Source organism: Phyllobates terribilis, unplaced genomic scaffold (genome assembly GCF_046119375.1).
Source record: "Phyllobates terribilis strain yellow unplaced genomic scaffold, ASM4611937v1 Scaffold_12__6_contigs__length_324123572, whole genome shotgun sequence".
Taxonomy (NCBI): Eukaryota; Metazoa; Chordata; class Amphibia; order Anura; family Dendrobatidae; genus Phyllobates; species Phyllobates terribilis.
In genome coordinates, this window is record NW_027362772.1 from 89185018 (window position 1) to 89194523 (window position 9506).

The 9506-nt window shown below is 63.3% G+C and overlaps 1 protein-coding gene across 2 annotated transcripts; it reads right to left on the bottom strand.

Moving 5' to 3' along the window:
- Positions 1 to 3349: 3349 nt before the first annotated feature.
- On the bottom strand, positions 3350 to 8547 carry HP1BP3 (heterochromatin protein 1 binding protein 3). Of its 2 annotated transcripts, none has more exons than XM_073656083.1 (12): positions 8408 to 8547; positions 7634 to 7750; positions 6452 to 6602; positions 6224 to 6380; positions 5894 to 6037; positions 5739 to 5819; positions 5507 to 5661; positions 5334 to 5424; positions 4942 to 5101; positions 4745 to 4856; positions 4536 to 4670; positions 3350 to 4450 (listed from the first exon to the last, which is right to left on the bottom strand). In XM_073656083.1, exons 2-12 carry the CDS (start codon positions 7731 to 7733, stop codon positions 4168 to 4170), a joined length of 1569 nt encoding a protein of 522 aa, XP_073512184.1. In that variant the 5' UTR covers positions 7734 to 7750; positions 8408 to 8547; the 3' UTR covers positions 3350 to 4167. The 2 variants fall into 2 exon arrangements, with proteins under 2 accessions (XP_073512184.1, XP_073512185.1); XM_073656084.1 differs by having other exon boundaries at positions 7634 to 7753; positions 8408 to 8531.
- Positions 8548 to 9506: the final 959 nt, after the last annotated feature.

The window sequence follows — 9506 nt, forward strand, 5'->3', positions numbered from 1 at the left end:
TAACTCAGGATCAGTAATGTAATGTATGTACACAGTGACTGCCATGATTACTATATAGGACTGATGTATATTATATGGCAGAGATATTCCTGTCAGCGTTTCTAGGATACAGTCCCTCTGATGCTGCGGTTCGGTCCTCGGGGAGGAGGACAGGACGCGTGCAGCTTCTCTCTCTCTGTATATATATATTACATAGACATTTACCGACCTCTGAGAATTTGGTTATCACCCGGGTCCTCGTCTCTCCGGCCGGCGCCTCTTTACTTTTCTTCATGTCTTTTCCGGGGAGGTGTTGAGCGCCCCTAAAATAAACCACATAAACTTCCCACCAGTTACTCCTCACTTATTATAGGTCACTTTCCTGCGCTGTCTGCAGCATGAATCCTGCCCACCACCCCGCATCCGTGTACAGAGGAGCAGTGGCCCCTTGTATAGTGTGAGGGGCCCCTGAAACAGGCTCTGATCCTGAAGCTCGTACCCATTCACCCCGAGGACTGTAGAGTAACCCAGGAGTCGAGCTGATAATGCTCCGCCATCCTGATCCCTCACCTGGAGCCGCGTCTGGTGCCAGAGGAATCCACAGCGACTGACGGCTCTGTGCAGCTGCACCCAGCGTGTGTGCGCGGGGGGTGTGTGCGCGGGGTGTGTGTGCGCGGGGTGTGTGTGCGCGGGGTGTGTGCGGTTACACCCGGCCCTTCCTCACAGCGGGGCCGGCATCTGTCACCCACTCATATCAGGACTTATAGACAGAAAATGACAGCAACGGCCCAGAATTTACAACTCTATTCTTTATGGAGAGAAGGTTGGAAGGAGCGATGATACCGCAGGTGCGCAGTGAGTGCACAGAAGTCCGCACACACACCCCGCCCGTCTGCGCAGAGAAGTCCGCACACACACCCCGCCCGTCTGCGCAGAGAAGTCCGCACACACACCCCGCCCGTCTGCGCAGAGAAGTCCGCACACACACCCCGCCCGTCTGCGCAGAGAAGTCCGCACACACACCCCGCCCGTCTGCGCCGCAGAGAAGTCCGCACACACACCCCGCCCGTCTGCGCAGAGAAGTCCGCACACACACCCCGCCCGTCTGCGCAGAGAAGTCCGCACACACACCCCGCCCGTCTGCGCAGAGAAGTCCGCACACACACCCCGCCCGTCTGCGCCGCAGAGAAGTCCGCACACACACCCCGCCCGTCTGCGCAGAGAAGTCCGCACACACACCCCGCCCGTCTGCGCAGAGAAGTCCGCACACACACCCCGCCCGTCTGCGCAGAGAAGTCCGCACACACACCCCACCCGTCTGCGCAGAGAAGTCCGCACACACACCCCGCCCGTCTGCGCAGAGAAGTCCGCACACACACCCCGCCCGTCTGCGCAGAGAAGTCCGCACACACACCCCGCCCGTCTGCGCAGAGAAGTCCGCACACACACCCCGCCCGTCTGCGCAGAGAAGTCCGCACACACCCCGCCCGTCTGCGCCGCAGAGAAGTCCGCACACACACCCCGCCCGTCTGCGCCGCAGAGAAGTCCGCACACACACCCCGCCCGTCTGCGCCGCAGAGAAGTCCGCACACACACCCCGCCCGTCTGCGCAGAGAAGTCCGCACACACACCCCGCCCGTCTGCGCCGCAGAGAAGTCCGCACACACACCCCGCCCGTCTGCGCCGCAGAGAAGTCCGCACACACACCCCGCCCGTCTGCGCCGCAGAGAAGTCCGCACACACACCCCGCCCGTCTGCGCCGCAGAGAAGTCCGCACACACACCCCGCCCGTCTGCGCAGAGAAGTCCGCACACACACCCCGCCCGTCTGCGCCGCAGAGAAGTCCGCACACACACCCCGCCCGTCTGCGCCGCAGAGAAGTCCGCACACACACCCCGCCCGTCTGCGCCGCAGAGAAGTCCGCACACACACCCCGCCCGTCTGCGCAGAGAAGTCCGCACACACACCCCGCCCGTCTGCGCAGAGAAGTCCGCACACACACCCCGCCCGTCTGCGCAGAGAAGTCCGCACACACACCCCGCCCGTCTGCGCAGAGAAGTCCGCACACACACCCCGCCCGTCTGCGCCGCAGAGAAGTCCGCACACACACACTGCCCGTCTGCGCCGCACAGAAGTCCGCACACACACACCGCCCGTCTGCGCCGCAGAGAAGTCCGCAGACACACACCCCGCCTGTCTGCGCAGAGAAGTCCGCACACACACCGCCCGTCTGCGCCGCACAGAAGTCCGCACACACACACCGCCCGTCTGCGCCGCAGAGAAGTCCGCAGACACACACCCCGCCTGTCTGTGCAGAGAAGTCCGCACACACACCCGCCTGTCTGCGCCGCACAGAAGTCCGCACACACACCCCGCCCGTCTGCGCCGCAGAGAAGTCCGCAGACACACACACCGCCTGTCTGCGCAGAGTAGCCCGCGCACACACCCCGCCTGTCTGCGCAGAGAAGTCCGCACACACACCGCCCGTCTGCGCCGCACAGAAGTCCGCACACACACACCGCCCATCTGCGCCGCAGAGAAGTCCGCAGACACACACCCCGCCTGTCTGTGCAGAGAAGTCCGCACACACACCGCCCGTCTGCGCCGCACAGAAGTCCGCACACACACACCGCCCGTCTGCGCCGCAGAGAAGTCCGCAGACACACACCCCGCCTGTCTGCGCAGAGAAGTCCGCACACACACCCCGCCTGTCTGCGCCGCACAGAAGTCCGCAGACACACCCCGCCCGTCTGCGCCGCAGATAAGTCCGCAGACACACACACCGCCTGTCTGCGCAGAGTAGCCCGCGCACACCCCCCACCTGTCTGCGCAGAGAAGTCCGCACACACACCCCGCCTGTCTGCGCAGAGAACGCTGCATGTCTGCTCTTCATATAAGGACCGCCTGCGATGTACCTTCGGTGGTCTGGGGTGTACATAGGACGTGGCTGGCTCGGTCTTCTTGCCTACGTGTGCCCCCTGCCCTGCTGTTTTCTACCCCTCCTCATTTGCAGGACAGGGCAGGTCTGAGAAAACTGGAGGAGGTTAAGTCCCAGCGTGGATCCAGCCGCCGGCCGCACTGATCTGCCCCGCAGGGAAACTCCAGCCCACGATACAACCGGTCCACAGCCCGTTACTGCGTTCAGAGCCACGAGGGGGCGCTCACGACACCCTGCGGCCTCAATAATACAGTGTGCGGCCTTAGTATAAATTTACAGTGAAAGGTGCGGGGCCGGCCGGTAGCTGCGGAGACTCCCCCAGGGGCGCCTGACCACCCCGACTGACAATCCGTACGAGCTCCTGCGGCGCGGCCCCCCGTCATGGTGGGCGAGTAGAAGATGAAACTGCAGAAAAATAACAATGACACCGCGTCCTAGCAGAATCTAGTCTTTATTGTAGCAAACAGCAGAATTCCCATGGATTCACGTCGTCTATCCGCACCCAAGTCTTTACAAAATGGCAAAACATTAAAATAAAGACACAATCGGCTTTAAAATAATAACAAAAAAAAGGTTGGATCCTGTACAACATGCTACGCCTATTCACTGATGTGTGATCTACAGGGGCCAATAGCTGAGGACGACGGGCGGGCGCGCGTGCGTGCTGGAAGCCATGTGTTGCGGGAGGGTGCAGCGCGCGCCGCCCCTCGGGTCAGGAAGACAGGTGGTCAGAGGCGAGCCGCTCAGCCCCCGGCCCAGCACAATCTCACTAGTGGTGCTCCTGATGGTGGAAAGGCTCAGGTCTCAATGCCTGCTACACCGCGCACCGGCCACATCACGTGTCTGCGTCCTACTAACGGATCCGGAAGGAGCCGGCCATCAGCTCGACCCCGGGAACAAAAAAAAAACACAGGATTTCCTGCAGAAAAAAGGGACTTGACGTTCATTAAATAATGCTCAACATTGACATGGATTTCATTTACACAACAAGAAACCGTATGGGGGGGGGGGGGGGGGGGGGAGAAAACTGAAATGGACCATTGCCGGCTTCAGTCAGAGGACAACGGCGGAAGGAGGGGAGCACGGCGGCTACAGCTACCAAAAAGATGCGTGAACGCTGCACCATCTCTGAAATCAAGGAGGAAATGAACAAACAACTTTAGAAAAAGTGGCTCTTCCTGGAAATAAACCACGGGAACGGCTTCTTTCTCCTGGCTGTCGTCGTGGGGGGTCCCATGTCTGCGCCCGGCTCACTTCCTGGACCGCAGCGATTTCCTCGGGCTGGACTTGCCTTTTGCCGCGGGCTTTACAGCTTTCTTTGCAGGGGCCGGCTTCTTGGGGGCCCGGCTGGCTGGTTTTTTGGCAGGGGGAGGTGGGGGAGCAGCTTTTCCCTTCTTAGCTTTAGAGGGAGGTGGTGCTGGAGCCTTTTTGGGGGCGCTTCTTGCTTTGCCTCGGGGGGCTGGTGCGCTCTTCTTTGCTTTAGGTGGGGGAGCTCTGGACCTGGATTTAGACGGAGCAGCCTTCTTCTGCATCCTGTATACAAGAAGGAACATGGTCCTATATATAAGCAGCCCGGCGTATGCCCACTCATCCCCGTCATAGCATGGGGTCCACTTACCTCCTCTTGGGAGGGGGCTCCTCATCCTCAGATTCCTCCTCAGACTCTTCTTCTTCAGACTCTTCTGACTCGTTGTCGGACTCTTCCTCCTCGTCGTCTTCTTCACTTGCCTTGTCCGGGAACAGCATGATGGGACTGTGGGAAGAGACGTGGTGTACTGCACGGCTGCGGGCACCGGACGCATGGCACGCGGTATATAGTGCTCCTACCTGGGGTAGTATGGAAAGCTGAGCTGGTAAGTGCCGCTGAAGCCCTTCCCGGAGATCTGCACCATCCAGCCATTCTTCTCGCACTTCTGAAGGGTTCTCTTCAGCAGATGAACTGAGGGAGGAAAGACGTAAAGGTGACCTGGATCAGACACACAGGGGCGGCCTACAGGGGGCAGCGCTGCAGACCCCGGGCTCACCCTGGAAGCTGGAGTTCACCCCGGGGTGGTTCTCCAGCACATATTTCTTGATGGCCGTGGTGGAGCAGGTCTTGGGCTCGTTCATGGCTGTGATGGCAGACAGGATGGCATCCTCAAATCCTCCTCCGCTCAGAAGGGGCTTATCTCCTGCTCGCTTCAGCTGCAAGACAGAGGAAAGTCTCACTAAACACTGGAGTCTCAGCCCGTCCCGACTAACGAGACTGAACTACGAGGCCGAACATCAGCAACAGTGACGGGTCATCCCTGACCGAGACAAAGAGCCGGCGCCCAACACGCGGGAGCCCCGCGACGCGCGCCCAACACTCGGGAGCCCTGCGACGCGCGCCCAACACTCGGGAGCCCCGCGACGCGCGCCCAACACGCAGACTGACCTGGAATGTGCCAGAAGCTCCTTTCCCTGTGATCTGCTCCAGCTGGCCCTTCTCCACGGCCCTCTGCAGAGCGTTCTTCAGGAGCTGAGGCCTGCAATTGCCAAGTCACATCAGCGCAATGCTCTGCAGACACAATACTCTGTATAAGACGGTGCGCGGGGGACCGGTCTCACCTCACGTCCACCTTCAGCTTGGGGTAATACTGGGACACGTATTTCTTGATCAGACTGTAGGACGCTTCCTTGGGCTCGCACAGCCTGGTGAATGCCAGCGGCAGGATGTCCTCCAGCTTCACATTAGGCTGATCTGCGGCTGCAGAGCTGCTCTTCTGTGAGAAATAATAAGGATGTGATGTCAGAAGCCCCCCACGCATCGGCCCCTCTCCGCACCCGCCCCTCTGCCCACCTTCTTGTCCCGGGACTTGGACGCAGATTTGGAGGAGTTGGACACGACCACGAAGCTGCCGGACGCCCCCTTCCCCTTCACCTGGAGAAAAGACGACATGTAAGATTGAGGCTGAGGTCTCAGCGGAGACTCCATCCCCCGCCATGCGGTCTCACCTGGCGGATGTTTCCCCGCTGCAGCGCTCTCTTTAGGGACTGCTTCAGCAGGTAGCCCCTCTTCTCCAGCTCCAGAGACGGGTACTTGCTGATGATGTACTTTCGAATTGCCACAACGGACGCCCCCGTCTTCTGGAAACAGGCCTGCACCGGAGAAACAGCGTTACAGCGCCCCCTGCTGGCACCATAAAGACGCCCTCCCCGGACACCAGGATCGCTCCTCATACACACATCACTCTGCACACAGCTTGTACTGAGGGGCCGCGCTGGTGTTTGCTGATGAGGGGGGCACATACTTTTGCACGCGGTGTATACTTCAGCGCATCTTACCTTAATGGCTTCGGTCAGGATCTCGTCCATCTTGGGGCGGGAGGAGGAGGAGATGTGCGTCTGCTTCTGTGCCCGGGCCAGCTGGCTGGCAGACAGGGTGGCCCATGAGGGGATGGTCTTCTTCACCTTCTTCTCCTTGGACTGCTCCTTGTCGCCCCTGAGACACATGGTTGGTGTGAGCGTGTGGTGCCCGGGCTCCCGCCGCCCCTCGCCCGCCGCTGTACTCACTCTTTCTTGGCGTCCTCGCTCACCGCCCCATCGGCCGCCTTCTCCTCGTTGGCTGCGGCCTCCTTCAGCTGATCAGTCTCGCTGGATGTGGCGGGGGGCGTCTCCTGCTCCTCTCCGGTGGACGCGGACTCCTCGGAGCTGGCATCAGCCTCTGTGGGGCAGAGATGAGTGCCGCGGAGGAGGGAGGCCATTCTGCCCTGCACGTTACCTGCCCCGGCCCCCCGCACATTACCTGCCCCGGCCCCCAGCACATTACCTGCCCCGGCCATCCTACCCCCACCCCGGCCGCCAAGCCCCCGCACGTCACCAGACCCGGCCATCCTGCACCCGCCGTTCTGCCCCCGCACGTCACCAGCGCCGGCCGCCGTTCTGCCCCCGCATGTCACCAGCCCCCACACGTCCCCCGCACGTCACCAGCCACAGCCATCCTGCCCCGACACAATACCTGCCCCGGCCCCCCTCCCCCCCCGCACGTTACCTGCCCCGGCCCATTACCTGCCCCTCGCCCATTACCTGCCCCTGCCCCCCGCCCATTACCTGCCCTGGCCCCCCGCCCATTACCTGCCCTGGCCCCCCGCCCATTACCTGCCCCTGCACATTACCTGCCCTGGCCCCCCGCACATTACCTGCCCCCCGCCCATTACCTGCCCCTGCCCCCCGCACATTACCTGCCCCTGCCCATTACCTGCCCCGGCCCCCCGCCCATTACCTGCCCCTGCACATTACCTGCCCTGGCCCCCCGCACATTACCTGCCCCTGCACATTACCTGCCCTGGCCCCCCGCACATTACCTGCCCCCGCCCCCGGCCCATTACCTGCCCCCGCCCATTACCTGCCCCGGCCCCCCGCCCATTACCTGCCCCTGCCCCCCGCCCATTACCTGCCCCCGCACATTACCTGCCCCCGCACATTACCTGCCCCTGCCCATTACCTGCCCCTGCACATTACCTGCCCCTGCCCATTACCTGCCCCTGCCCCCGCACATTACCTGCCCCTGCACATTACCTGCCCCTGCCCCCGCACATTACCTGCCCCCGCACATTACCTGCCCCTGCCCCCGCACATTACCTGCCCCGGCACATTACCTGCCCCCGCACATTACCTGCCCCTGCACATTACCTGCCCCTGCCCCCGCACATTACCTGCCCCTGCACATTACCTGCCCCTGCCCCCGCACATTACCTGCCTTCTTGGCCTCGCTCTCCGCGGCGGCGGCGGCTGCTGCGCGGCTCTTCGGAGCGGCTTCCTGGCTGGAGGAATTGACGGAGCGTCTGATCGGCATGGTGAGATCTCTGCTACCTGCTTCACAGAGGAGGACGGGTCAGAGGTCACCCTGCGGGGGGGCGGGGCCGCCTAGCTCTGCACGGCCGGTGGACGCGGTGCCGCTGCTCCGGGTGCGGCCGCTCAGTCCCGGGCTCAGATCGGTAACACAGAGCAGACGCCGCACTGGGGGGGGGGGGATGGGAAGCGCCGCGCACTCACTCACATTAGCTGCAGCCAATCACAGGCCGAGCGCGGACACTGCAGCCAATCAGCGCGCAGCGAAAAGCGGGAGAAGAAAACACAAAACAAAGAGGCAGCACACGGTGGGCGGGGCCTCGGGCAGCCAATCAGCAGCCGCGGCATCTTTTAAAAAGACCAGAGTGATGGGCGGGATCTGCGCCTGCGCGAGGAGGAGGGAGACGCGGGGGGGGGGCCTCAAGAATAGGGCCACAGTGAGGGCCGGGGGCCCGCGGGGAGGACAGATGGCGGCAGGCCCCGCGACACCCGGGGATTCACGTCAGGTCCGCGGCCGCACAGCTCCAGACATCGCCGTCGTCTGGATACAGAACATGGCGTCTGCCCCTCCCCCCAGAAACACAATGGCGGCTGCTCAGCGTCTCCCGCATCCTCTCCGGCGCCCCGGCCCCGTCTCCCGCACCCGCCCGCAGCGCACACAGCGGCCGCAGCGCTCACCTCAGACTCCGGAGAACACTGAACGCCCGCAACGCGCGCTGCCTCCAATACAGGACACGCCCCCTCCACGTGACCGCGCCCGCCGACGTCACCTCCATGGCAACCAGGAGCGGAAGCTGAGCAGCCGTAAAGTGCGCCCACCGTGTGTTGCAAATAGATTGTTATCCCCCCCCCCATATAATGCAGCCCCCTCCATGTACTCCACCAGCCAAAACATTAAAACCTACAGCCTGAAACTATGTGACCCCGACTGCACATGAGAAGACCCCCGACCGCACACGAGGACGCCCGAGAAGACCGCCGACCGCACACGAGGACGCCCGAGAAGACCGCCGACCGCACACGAGGACGCCCGAGAAGACCCCCGACCGCACACGAGGACGCCCGAGAAGACCCCCGACCGCACACGAGGACGCCCGAGAAGACCGCCGACCGCACACGAGGACGCCCGAGAAGACCCCCGACCGCACACGAGGACGCCCGAGAAGACCGCCGACCGCACACGAGGACGCCCGAGAAGACCGCCGACCGCACACGAGGACGCCCGAGAAGACCCCCGACCGCACACGAGGACGCCCGAGAAGACCCCCGACCGCACACGAGGACGCCCGAGAAGACCGCCGATCGCACACGAGGACGCCCGAGAAGACCCCCGACCGCACACGAGGACGCCCGAGAAGACCCCCGACCGCACACGAGGACGCCCGAGAAGACCCCCGACCGCACACGAGGACGCCCGAGAAGACCCCCGACCGCACACGAGGACGCCCGAGAAGACCCCCGACCGCACACGAGGACGCCCGAGAAGACCCCCGACCGCACACGAGGACGCCCGAGAAGACCCCGACCGCACACGAGGACGCCCGAGAAGACCCCCGACTGCACACGAGGACTCCAGCCGCACACTAAGGAAGCCAGAGAGGAGCCCGCCGGCACACGAGGATGCCAGAGAGGAGCCCGCCGGCACACGAGGATGCCAGAGAGGAGCCCGCCGGCACACGAGGATGCCAGAGAGGAGCCCGCCGGCACACGAGGACGCCAGGGAGGAGCCCGCCGGCACACGAGGACGCCAGGGAGGAGCCCGCCGGCACTCGAGGAC

Bases quoted from the DNA above. Each gene is read 5' to 3' on its own strand.
- HP1BP3 (XM_073656083.1), bottom strand. From the start codon at position 7,733: ATGCCGATCAGACGCTCCGTCAATTCCTCCAGCCAGGAAGCCGCTCCG. The intron at 6,603-7,633 runs GTAATGTGCGGG...TCTGCCCCACAG, and splicing joins GAGCGAGGCCAAGAAGGCAG to AGGCTGATGCCAGCTCCGAG. The intron at 4,671-4,744 runs GTAGGAGCACTA...CTCTTCCCACAG, and splicing joins AGCTTTCCATACTACCCCAG to TCCCATCATGCTGTTCCCGG.